Below are 13,035 nucleotides of genomic sequence, written 5' to 3'. Positions count from 1 at the left end.
TCACCTTTATTATTTTTGTAAAACTGAAGGCAACAAACATATCTAATACTTTTCCCTGCAATTGTGTCAGCAGCAACAACCCTGTGAGATGAGTTGGGCTGAGAGAAAGTGACTGCCCCAAGGTCACCCACCTCACTGGTTTTCATGGCTAAGGTGGGACTAGAACTCACTGTCTCCCTGTTCTAGCATGGTGTCTTAAATCTTTTAATATCAACCCAGTTTGTTATTACTGGCAAACAGCACCATTAATCACATTACCTCTCTGTTACAGGTAAACAATAAAGTGCTTCTCATATTTTTTAGATTATTATATCCTCTCCCTTGTCAATGGGGTGGCTGTAGAATTCCATGCACCTCCTATTTGAAATGAATAAAAACTCAGGGAAAATGTGTTTTTAATCTGTTTTGAATTACTTGAGATGCTGGCCTTTGCCCTGTTTCTCTCTCTTCTTAATCAAATGCTGAGTGACATAGAGCATTTTTGTGAGCATTCATCCAGTGAATCTTACAGGTAGTCCTCAACTTACCACCGTATTTTTAGTGACTGCTCAAAATTACAATGGCATCGAAAAAAGTGATTTATGACCAGTTTTTACATCATCATTGCAGCTTTCGTATTGGTCACATGATCAATATTTACACTATTTGAGTTGCACTGTCCTGAGGTCATGTGATTACCACTTGTGACCTTCCCAACTGGTTTTTGGCAAGCAAAAGTCAATGGGGGAAGTTGGATTCTCTTAACTGCATAATTCACTTAACTGCACCAATTTAACAACTGTAACAAAAAGCTCATAAAGTGGGGTGCAACTCACAACTGTCTTGCTTAGCAATGGAAATGTTGGGTTCAGTTGTGGCCATAAGTCGAGGACTATCTCTATTCCTTTGTGAATGGGAAAATAGTGTCCAAAGCTAGTGAGATGATCAGGTGAAATTCACAAGAAGTTACTAACAACATCTACACCTGCCAACTCTCCCTTACAAACTACAGGATCTACAACTGTCCATTTGTACAACTGCGTTTAGGAAACCTGTGTCTAACAAATGTCACATGAATCAACACTCTAACAAGTATTAAATACAGCATAGACATGAAATATAGGTGACTGATATAAATTTAACATGACAATGTTTAAAGGTTATTGTTTGTTCTATTGTGTTTTGGTATAACTAAATAGGATTATCCTTTGGGTAGGTTATTACCTTTTAAACCAAAGGTAGCAAAAAAGAATAAATGAGGCAACATTTCTATATATCTTTCATACCTTTCCGATAATTATGACGATAAATATGGAAAGCATATAGCAATTCGTAATAATTATGTGTCATCAGATCTACTGCCCGAGCACGATATTCAATTATTCCCACAACCTGTAAGACAAATAATATTTATCAAACATAGCCAAATATTTTGTGTAATTTTATCTTGATACTAAGGGGAATAGATAATATACCTCACTATGAAGATTCACGTATGGAAACTCCACAAGATCCTGCAATTGGGAGCGTTCACAGAGAACTACTACTAGTTGTCGTAAACAATCCAGTTGCCTGGAAAAGAAAAGGGTGTTTTTTTTCCCTTTAAGCATTGAGATGAAGCAAAGGTTCATAAGCTAATGTATTTTACAACCAACAACTCTCTAATCAACAGAGATCTAATATAGGCACAGATGAAGAAGGCTGCATTACACATACATACACATACAAAATAAAATTCTGATTACAAAAATGCCTTCTGTTTAAGCATTTTCATTTACACACAGCTAGTTCTTTCATAAAACGAGATGTAAAACATCAATCAAGGCTTAGAATAAAACAGTCACGTTTCTATCTAAACAACCCTTTAAATAATTCTGTTTCCCTTAAAAACGAGGAAAGAAAAGGAATTTGTGCAGCTGTTCATGAATCATGATTAATGCTGAAGTGCAGAAATTATGGACTAATGATGAACAGCAATTTGTTTCTCCATTAATGACTGAACTTTTACTTTTTCTGCAAAACAGAACCAGTTGTTTTGATAATAAGAACTAAAGAACATGAAAATTCAACAGCTCACTATCCTTAAGATCATGATTTATAAGCCGCTTTTATTACAAATTTGTAAAATTATGCATAAATAATTGATAGCTGTGACAGGAAGATATATCTCATTACCTGCTTGGATCTGGATTATGGGTCAAAGCTTCATATGCTTGACTATTATGTCCTAAATCTAAATGATGTTTGAAAATGCAAGTCCTCAGGGTAGCCTGCAATATAAATACAGCAGTTATGATGATAGACCCAATTAAAAAAATAGTTGGGTGGTACAAACAAATCCTACATGAGGCAAATAGGCATTTTAGCCTCCTACCTGACTTCTCCAATCATCTGCTGCTTCAGTGATTGCCAAAGTAGCCAGCTGAATGATCAATTCAGGAAGACCCATAGTGTCTAAGAGGCGCAAAACCTAGGGAGAGAGTATTTGGCCACTAATGTTTTACTCTCACTCCTTGTTTATACTGTAAAGACATGCAGCAATTGCAAGGGTAAATGGGATAGTGTTACTTTTGCTGGGTAACAAAAATACCTTATCGTAGTATTGTAGCTGTGGCGTAGAAGCCATTTCTACCTCTTCAGATCTAATTAGTCTGTCTAAAAACTCTTCTTTTCCAACTTCTGAGGCAGCTTGACAGAAACAGTCCAGTGCCTGGAGGAAAAACAGAAGCCATAAAAAGTATTATCAACTATTACAAAATTAGCTGTAAAAATTAGTCAATCTCATATATGTTTGTTATCAAAAGTTATTCCTGAGAGTAGAACATAGTCCACAAAAACACAGACATACATAGCATTTCAACTTTCTGTATTCCAATAGTCCCTTAAAAAAAAAAGCTTCTCTTTAGGATAGTTGTGATATAGAATTAAGCTATGTAGACGATATGAGAAGGTTGATAATTATGCAATCGATCCTTTTCTTTTTTGGATGATTTCTTTTAAATTAGATTCATCAAAACCTTCAGAAATATCTTAGAATCTTTTCTTGAATGTGATGATTGATTACAAACCAACCTGAATATATTACCTAGAAACTTAGTATTTTTTTTAAAAAAAGAACATTTTAAAATATAAATTTACCTTGTGTTCTTCTCCTGTAACAAGGTAGCAATGTCCCATCATAAAGCGGCATGATCCCACATTCACATGACACCAAGGTTCCAGCAAACGAATATATTCCTGATAAACAAATCAAGCAATTAGACAGAGAAAGGTTAATCTTACTTTTCATTATCTCTCACTAAAATACAATTAAACATGCTACCAGTGCTGCTAACTAACTAAATTGGATCATACATTCTGAAATTCAAGTTTTAGTAAGCAAAATACAACTGGTATCAGCTGAAAGAAAGAGAAGAAAGTTTTCATTGATTATATCTACCCCAACATTTTACTAATAATCAATTACATCAGTTACGTTGCTTATGTTTTGTTTAAAAAATACTGTAAAGGTATTCCACATAAAAGATCTCACCTGCAACTGAGCATACTGACAAGCCCCCATTAAACATTCTGGGAAGAGGAAGTTAGGATTACTTGGCCACCTGAAAACAGCATAAGGAATGTTTCTTCAATTTATGACAAGACAATGGCCCTCCATATAAATTCAGAACAAGCCTACGTACTTCCAGTATTTTTTCATTCAAAAAATGAATAAAAATATTAATAATGAAAGAATACTATTTAAAATGCAAAAAGGAAGGAGCAAAAACATGCAAGAAACTAGGAAATCAACAAATAGCCAATCTTGATCAACTATACCACATTCTCTTCTGGGGAAAACAACTGATAGCTGATTCTAATTAATCTATTTCTGGTTGGTTCCTAGCTGAATTCATTACTATTTCTACAAAGGATGCTTTGCAATAAAGCAACTTGAAATAAAGTTGGTTTATATGTAGATGTGTGCAAAACAATGAAAAGTTCATGTCTACTACACTAGTTCATTTTTAAAAAAAAAGCATAGACATGATCCATTATTCAGGTCAGGGTTATGTTGAAAGGATACAGAAACTGCAGTAGGTAACTGGAAATTGCAGAAAACATTTGAGGCCAACTCAAACATGTTTCATCCAAGGCTGCATTAGACTGGAAGAGCTGAGATATTATGTGTCTCCGGGCTCCTTCCTGAAAGAAGAGCTCCACAATTGTTTGAGGGCTTGACACTAGAAAAAGTATTTTAACATATTGTAAGAAACAATACAGAGCAACAATTTTCAGATTAATTATTAGTCACCAAACAGTCTTCCAACAAATGATTTTTCCATTCTATATTTTATTTTTGATAAAGCCATATGGGGAGGATTTTTATTTTAAGATGGGGTCCCCAACATGTGGGGAACTCTGTTTTAAGATACAGATAATCCTTGGGTTATGAGAGCAATTGGAATCTGTTGTAGCTGTTGCTAAGTGTAACATCACATAACTGCAACAATGACAATCCCAGTTGTCATCATAATCTGAAGACATGTGGATCATTAAGCAGAAAGCAGTAAAAGTCCCAGGCAAGGATTGTGGGGGATGTCGCAAGTGGAATGGAAGAAGCCAGGGAATGCCTTTGGAAGCCCAGCACAGGCCATGCACAAGCTGGGGGAGACCAGGAAACAGGATGTGCTGTAGCGTGTGCACAGGGACACAAGTGGGTGCATTGGTTAGCATGAGCACAGAAATGTTAGAGAAGTGAAGGCGGGTGAGTGAAAAAAAGACCAGAAAAAGGAGGGTGTCATGGAAACGCAAGACATACAGGGAGTTGTGTTGTTTAAAGGATCTCATCAGTTTTAACAGCTGAGCAATATTTTGTGATCTCTTAATGTATCTGATTAAGCAATCTAATAACACTATTGATCAACTGGAAAAATCTTTAATATTAATGTTAATATTTGAAATTAAATGCAAAATTAACACAGATACTAAAACAAAGCAAATGCCCCTTGAAATTTATGTTATTTTTTTTTACAATTTTAAAACATTTTAATCTTAAATTAATATTGTTTAAATGTTAATTTTATTGATTCTATTGTACACTGCCCACAGCCCCTCTCTGAGGGAGATGGGTGACTATGAAATACGATAAATAAATAAATAAATAAATAAATAAATAAATAGCTATAAGCATTTCTTACCCAGCTTCAGTGGTGTTATTGTTGTGGAATCTGTTAGCTTTAATACCGAAAGATGCTGTAGGTTTGATTCCCTACAAAAAGATCAATTACTTTCATTGAACATACTTAGTTATACAATTCTAACTCTATATTGTAATTGTAACTAGGATGAATAAAGTCTTAAAATAATAACTTTAAAACAAATAAGTTAATAGGAAGAAAAAACTATCAATATTTAAAAATAGTTTAATACCTTCTACAAGAATATTAAATATTTTCTTGGATATTATCAAATTTGTTTTTTTCCTCTTTTTAAAATAACAATCCATCATTGAAAAATAATACAATGAAGATTTTATGAAATCTTATAGTTTCAAATATGGATGGACATTCACACTTATATCAATTTGAGAATTTTACATACTGAAATACATGAAAATGACATTCAGGATAACGTAACTCATCTTTACACTGTTTAAATAACAGACCATAATCTCCATCATCTCACAAAATCCCATGGAAATGTAGTTTTAAATTGTTGGTTTGACTAAGATAATCTTTAAGAATATGAAAAAGGTAGATAGATGGAGGGATGATATAGTAAGGAAATTATGAAGAGAACAGCAGCAGTAAAAGGAAACGCTAATATGTGATGAGCAGACTTTGGGAAAATTGTTTGCAATGCAAAAAAAAAAACCCACGCCTATTGTATCTACAAAGGAAAATAATTAAATATGTTTTATAGATACTTTTATATACTTTGTTATATACCTATATATTTATACACTAAACATAAAACACTTACAGTTCATCAATAGGAACATCTGATGCCAATCGCTGACTTGCCCACCTTATCACATAATAAGATAGTAACAAAATAGATGTACGATGTAGTAAATTCTGCTGAGTGTGGAATAGCTGATCTCCTCCCAAAAGTATCTGAAACAGTCAATAAACATTAAACTGTAGTTAATTTGGTAACATTGAGAATGAGACAGTGGTCACATAATAAATGTGGAGATAACTCAAGCTCAATGCCAGGGACACCGCACAGCAATTTATTAGCAGCTTCCTGCATGTTATGGTCCTTATTTACAAAATGACGATATTTCACCAGCAAAATGGTAACTTTCCCATTACTGATCTAATTCTTGCCCTTAATATTTTTTGCCCCTAATATTTTTTATAAATAGGATGTTTTGGGATTCAGAAGGATTTTAGTGTTTGAGGATATACTCACAGTATCTCCAAGCCGTAGTAAGAGCTGCTGTAAAATCAACAGGTCCCGGCAAATAAAAAAGCGTGTCATGGACATCTTATACACACACCGACATACCATATTTACTGTTGTGCTACTACCATAAAGTTGTGACAGATGCATGCGCACGTTTATGGGCTGAACTGTAGAAAGAAGCAAAAAATATGTATTAACTTAAGTTGCTTCTACTTAATCAGAATGTTGCGGTGGGAAGGAGAGGATAATGTTGTTCTCCTCTCACCAGGACTGAATCCTCTATCCATCTCAACATCTGTTTCATAGTCCATTTCCCGGATAAGCATCCCAATAGCATTAACTGGATTTTTTATTTCTTGTAGTTTGCTGTGAATATCTTCCATCATATTTTCTCTGCAAAAAATAAATAAATTGAGAGATTATAGATTATGAAAGGGAAGTAAACTTTGTGGCATATTACTATCTCTCAATGATTCTTAACTTGATATATCATAGGTTGATACTTGCTTAACACATTATTATGAAATTAATTAGTTGTGTAGTGATTGTAAAGACATATGTTTGTCAAGTGCAGATTATTAATTTCACACAGGACATATAATTACAGTGCCATGTGTTCTTTATTATAAAGGACAATCCTTTACTTCAGAAATGTGCCCCTTAGATTTATTTATTTATTTATTTTCTTGGTTTTGCTCTTGAATTTTCTTTTGTAAAGCAGTTATAAACCTAAAACAATTTTTATTCTTATGTACCTATTCCAAATTTGCCTCCTTTTCAAATTTGTCCTTTAGTTTTTCAAAAAAATAGTCATCATGCCTATAGTTCAATTGTGAATCTATACAAAACAAACTGCCATGCTATTCTCTTAGAAACCTAGTGATTCAATTGTCTGATCAAACAGGTGAGTCTAAGGCAAACTTCCCAATTTTTTTAAAAGCAAAACTCAAATATTTCAGTTCTTTGGCAAGAACTGATTAAGCCCCAAAGAAGTGAAACCTTAAAACTGGAAGATTGCTTTTTACAGGAAGAGGCATCAACTTAGCTGCCTCTGCATTCTGAAGGGAAAAAGCCCAAATAAGATGTCATTTCATTAGCTGTACATTCTGAAATATACATTCCTTTTTTCCAGTCTGCCTTCAGAGCTAGAAAATAACCAGTAATTGAAAGTGAACCAAAGGTGCAGTAGTAGGTTTCTATAATCATTCATCATTCATAATCATTCATTCTGTAATCCTTTTTCTTCATGAAAAGGAACAAAACTGTGAGTTAAAACTGCCTGGATAAGATGTTAGGAAGATGTAAATAGGCGTAATGACGAATGGCTATTTGCAATGAAGGCATAAACTGAACTACTCATCCCCTCACAGGATATCTATTACAGCTTCCAACCCCCTCACGGCACTGAAATTCAGCAGTAGAATGGCTGAAATTTCTCTATGCAATTTCAAGTCACTTGGTGGATTTCAGCAAGATTTAATGGTGGAATGGAATAGTTTGCTTCTCGGGGTTTCTTGCCATTCCTATCCTTAAACATGATAAAAATTTAAATACATGTCCGTTATACTATTCCTTTTCAAAACAAGCAAAAGTGCAGAAAGAGTAAGAAATAGTAAGTCAAAGAAATTAAAGGCAGAAGAGGAAATGTTATTCATTATCTCTCCTCATACTTTTCCGTCTTAGCAAACATCCATATACCAATTAATATATTTCTTTTCAATTGTAAACTTATTGCTTTTTTCTCTTTGAGAATTTATTAATCCCATTCAATCAGAATTTTCTCTTTCCACTTTTCTAAAGCCTTTTTTTCATACATTGGTTTTGTGGTTAATCTTTATTAATTCCTAATCAAACTCAATATATTGGTCACTCACTTTTGCATTCAATTACATTCATTACCTATTTATTCTATTATTTTATCACATATTCAACTTTCTTTTATATTTCTCATGATACACTTAACTAGAAACTTCAAAGAAAAAAAGTTGTCAGTTTTCAGCCACACCCTTAGAATGCATTATTATATTACTGTGTCCCTCTAAAAAATCAGGAAGTTCAGCTAAAGCCTCAACTACCTTTGTCCCCCAAGGTAGATGGAAGTCAGACAACATATAAATTTAATTATTATTCCTTGTTCTAAGGACTTGACAGAATTACTACATCCTGCACTGCCATGAAAAAGAGCATTCAAGACTTCTTTAAGTGCAAAATAAACTTTCAAACTATAACTTAAAATACAACAGGATTCAAATAAATATAAAAACACTACTTTGAATAACAAACTTATTTTAGAGAAAAAAAATAACAAAATACTAAGCCTGTCATTCCTTAAACAATTCTAGGAGTAGACTTCAAGATAGCTTCTTTGGCTTCCCCATAAATATACCCCTAAGAGTAGCAAATCAAAATATGGTATCTCCAAAAAGTCTTGACTCATTTTGGACAGATGTTTCAAATAGCAAAGTTCCAATATATGCAGAGATATGTGGATAATAATAAGCATTTTGAGTTCACCCTGAAAAAAGACCAGCAGTTAAAGAATTGTTGGAAGAATGGTATTGTATGACTTTTATAACCAGACTGATCAATAGCCTCCATGGCATTCTCGTCAAGGTCAAGTTTCTGAATACTCAAAATATATTACAACAATTCAAGTATAACATAATTAAGTCATTGGTAGTTATGGTCAAAATAAATACCCTCAAGAGATGTATAAATGCATCTAATCAGTTCAATGCTGCAAAGGAAATCAGCAAATCAATATTTATATACACATGCAGCTCAAAATCCAGGCTTACGTGTCATTAGCAATCAAGTCTTTAAGGATCTGTTCAGCAGCTCTCTCTGGAGACTGGAGACGGAAGCAAGCCATTTCCATTGTGAGTGCCATTTCCACAGAAACAGATTCTCCAATTAATCGAAGGCACTGAAGAAGACTCAGAAGATCATGAGAAAAATCAGATTCTGCAACAAGGAGATTATGTTCAGAATTTACGAAAAAGAAAGCAGCTTTTTTTGTAGTTCGTTCTAAACAGGCATACAATATTAAGGTTCCTTTCATTTGGTAAGTCAAATAAAACCCTAAATAAGATGAAATATGTTTCTCAATATTCTATTCAACTATCTTGCAATTATCCATTTTCAAGCAGATTTGAGATAACTGCTTCTAAATGCTCAAGCACAGTATATTTTAATCTCTTGAAAACAGAAAGAAAAATCTAGTTTTATCTATCTGGTTTAAATTAGACAATAGCCAAAAACAGATGATTATGACAGCAGGTTGATGGAAAAAGGAGCTCCAGAAACAAGCAGAACTCCAGAAACACTGGAAAGGGAAACATTAAACAAATGTTGGAAGACAATGAAAGATACTCCAACAACATCTCCTCTCTTGGTTCCTTGTCTGGACAAACAAGAGAAGTAGAATATCAAGTACAGTGTCCATATTCTCTTGGAAAATATAAAGAACAAACCTAAAAGGGGACAAATCTAATTTGAAGGATAGCTGTCTGAAAAAAACACCCCACCTTTTATAATAAAGATTACAGGTAGTCCTTGTCTTATGACCACAATTGAGACCAAAATTTCTGTTGGTGAGAATTTGTTAAGTGAATTTTGTCCCATTTTACAACCTCTCTTGCCACATTTGTTAAGTGAATCATGGCAGTTGTTAAGTTAGGAATATGGCTGTTAAATGAATCTGGCTATCCGCTTAACAATCACAAGGACTTCCAACCAAAATTCTGGATCCAATCGTGATTGTAAAACAAGGACTATTTGTAGGAAGGCAAGAGAAATAACAGTGCTACTGCTTGTAAAGTACAGGGATCAGCTTTGCTGCTCCTGGAAAAAAATATTTTTATTTAATAATACAATACAATAGTAGAGTTGGAAGGGACCTTGGAGGTCTTCTAGTCCAACCCCCTGCCTAGGCAGGAAACCCTATACCGTTTCAGACAAATAGCTATCCAACATCTTCTTAAAGACTTCCAGTGTTGGGGCATTCACAACTTCTGGAGGCAATCTGTTCCACTGATTAATTGTTCTCACTGTCAGGAAATTTCTCCTCAGTTCTAAGTTGCTTCTCTCCTTGATTAGTTTCCACCCATTGCTTCTTGTTCTACCCTCAGGTGCTTTGGAGAATAGTTTGACTCCCTCTTCTTTGTGGCAACCTCTGAGATATTGGAATAATGCTATCATGTCTCCCCTAGTCCTTCTTTCTCTTAAGCTAAACATACCCAGTTCCTGCAACCGTTCTTCATATGTTTTAGTCTCCAGTCCCCTAATTTAGAGTATTGGAAGAAATTTTTTGAAGAGATATTATCTAGTTATTATTTTAAAATATTTTTTCTAAGATGATTACATCTTATTCAGCCTTCCTTTTGTTAGAACAAAAATAATAAAGCATAAAAATTAACATGGAAAATCATCTCGTGGAATAAATGTGGGGAATGAAGAGAGAAGAGTCTTAGCTGGGTTTTTTTTTGTCTTCGGCAAAGCTAAACTCATGTTATAAATTTGAAAATCTCAATAGTAAATAAGGAGAGATGCTGAAACTATTAGCAGAACCCTGACAAAATTAAGAATTTGTTAGAATTGAAATAACATAGTAAGACAAAAAGTAAGCTCCATATCTATTACCATCTAAGCCAGCACTTTCAACTTCATTAATCAGTTGTTCATCAGGCAAGATATAAAGATGATCCATTAAGGAGCACGGCACAAGAAAAGAAAAATAACCCTGTGGGAAACAAGCAAAACCTCTGCTTAGTTTCAAAGAGAAGAAAACAACTATTTGTTTTAATTTCAAATTATACAGATAACTAAAATATAACCACAAATGTCAAATGTATTTTGCAAACTGCAAAACTAATATCTGCAGTCAGGATGGCTGTCCATATTCTCAGTCTTAAAGTATGTTTTGAAAATATAAGTAGCAAGTACGGGTAAACAACTGAACTATAAGGAAAACAATCAAATAATCTTTTTAATGGTTTCCATAATTTCCTGGGACTTTTTAAATTTATGGCTTGTCTCGTTTATTTGGGGAGTGGAGAAGCTTAATACAAATTAAAAAAACAGCAACAAAGGCAAGGCGACTGTGTTGACTGTAAAGAAAAAAAAATCTAAAAAGTATGATCAGGGAATCCTATTCTTAGATCACCTGAATGTTTACTAAATAAATGTAGGTTTGCAAGTATTTTATAGAAACATAGTTTCAATATCACAATAAAGTATGGGATCATTATGTTCTTTTATAAGCCTATAAAGCATCAATGCTTTACAATGAAATAGCCAGGTTCTTACCTTTTTTAGTAGACACACCATATTGGTATACTGATTCAAGAGAAGTGCGAGTGGTCGTGAAAGTTCTTCCTGATACTGAAGGCAATAGGCGTAGAATTTTGACCAGAATTCTATTTGTAATTGTCTGAACTCTTCATGTGAGAATTCATATTCTGTCACATTGCCCTGGAACTGGGAGAAGGGGGTAGAAACAAAATAATTTGCTACTTATCATTTATCAAGTGACACTTGGCACTTTAATACCATTATCCAATTAATGTTAAATTCATCCTCATTAGAAAGACTACTTAATGGAAGAAACTAATAAACCCAGATTATTGCCATTGCTACTAATAGCTACAGCTAGCATTTCACAAACCAGATTAAACTTCACTACAGTGTTCTAATTACTCTTAACCAGTGGTGAAATCTAATTTTTTTGGTCCACCAGTTCTATGGGCGTGGCTTGGTGTGTGTGGGGGTCATGTGACTGAGTGGGCGTGGTCAACTTTTTTTTTTTTTTACTTTTTAAAGCACTTTTTTTCCTGCTTATTCGCCCGAACCGGAAGAAAAAAAATGCTTTAAAACGAGGGAAAAAGGCTTCCCACAATTGCGCGGCTCACCGCAATTGTCAGATGCTTTTTTTTTTTTTTACTACCAGTTCGCAGAATCAGGGACAATCATCCTTACTGGTTCGGCTGAACAGGGCCGAACCAGGCGGATTTCACCCCTGCTCTTAACCAAAAAACAAAAGTATTTTTCTTATTTCTTATACTAAGCAAGAACAACAAAAAAGATGAGGCTTCAAAATAATTGGCTGGTTCAAATAGAACACTAAACTGTAATCTGATTTAAATCTTGTTTAGCATTATGTATGAAATAATCCATTCAGTTTTAGCATTATATGTAGACAAAACTATTATAAAATGTCCATGTGGTTAAAAAGATATGTTTAACATCATATGTGACATAACACAATGTTTGCATATCACAGTCATACAATGGTTAGAGGATAAATGTGGATGAAGAGCAACTACCCCCCCACCATCCCATTCTATAAGCAGCCGAGAGTTAAAAATAACTGAAATGATTCTTTAAAACAAAAATAAATCTAATCTTACCTCATCTTCTAGAGCAATAGTAATTTCTTTTTTCAGTTCAACCCATGACAGGTCTTTGTATCTCTCAGCTTCTTGAGAAAAAATCTACATAGATAGATGATAGATGATAGATAGATAGATAGGGTGGGAGGGAGGGAGGGAGGGAGGGAGGGAGGGAGGGAGGGAGGGAGGGAGGGAGGGAGAGAGAGAGACTGCTTAATCTTAAGTGTCACAATATCATACATGTTTCTTTCACCAAAAAGAAAAAAAGAAAAGA

At 34.1% G+C, this 13,035-nt stretch overlaps 1 protein-coding gene across 2 annotated transcripts in view; it reads right to left on the bottom strand.

The window, feature by feature from the left end:
- The window catches only part of NUP160 (nucleoporin 160), a 49,278-nt gene that overhangs the window by 17,729 nt on the left and 18,514 nt on the right, over window positions 1-13,035 (bottom strand). For both annotated transcript variants that reach the window (XM_081937074.1, XM_081937075.1), the window contains exons 12-27: window positions 12,780-12,863; window positions 11,680-11,850; window positions 11,014-11,113; window positions 9,171-9,336; window positions 6,638-6,765; window positions 6,379-6,539; window positions 5,944-6,077; window positions 5,160-5,230; window positions 4,046-4,202; window positions 3,512-3,581; window positions 3,118-3,216; window positions 2,570-2,689; window positions 2,354-2,449; window positions 2,155-2,249; window positions 1,455-1,551; window positions 1,266-1,371 (exon numbers count right to left, since the gene is read on the bottom strand). In XM_081937074.1, coding sequence (XP_081793200.1) covers window positions 1,266-1,371; window positions 1,455-1,551; window positions 2,155-2,249; window positions 2,354-2,449; window positions 2,570-2,689; window positions 3,118-3,216; window positions 3,512-3,581; window positions 4,046-4,202; window positions 5,160-5,230; window positions 5,944-6,077; window positions 6,379-6,539; window positions 6,638-6,765; window positions 9,171-9,336; window positions 11,014-11,113; window positions 11,680-11,850; window positions 12,780-12,863 — 1,855 coding nt within the window. The remainder of the gene's footprint in view (window positions 1-1,265; window positions 1,372-1,454; window positions 1,552-2,154; window positions 2,250-2,353; window positions 2,450-2,569; window positions 2,690-3,117; window positions 3,217-3,511; window positions 3,582-4,045; window positions 4,203-5,159; window positions 5,231-5,943; window positions 6,078-6,378; window positions 6,540-6,637; window positions 6,766-9,170; window positions 9,337-11,013; window positions 11,114-11,679; window positions 11,851-12,779; window positions 12,864-13,035) is intronic.

The sequence above is a fragment of the Natrix helvetica genome (assembly GCF_964273705.1).
Source record: "Natrix helvetica genome assembly, chromosome: 1".
In the NCBI taxonomy this organism is placed as follows: domain Eukaryota; kingdom Metazoa; phylum Chordata; class Lepidosauria; order Squamata; family Natricidae; genus Natrix; species Natrix helvetica.
The sequence above is the reverse complement of the archived record's forward strand: the minus strand, read 5'-3'. Positions and strand labels throughout refer to the sequence as shown.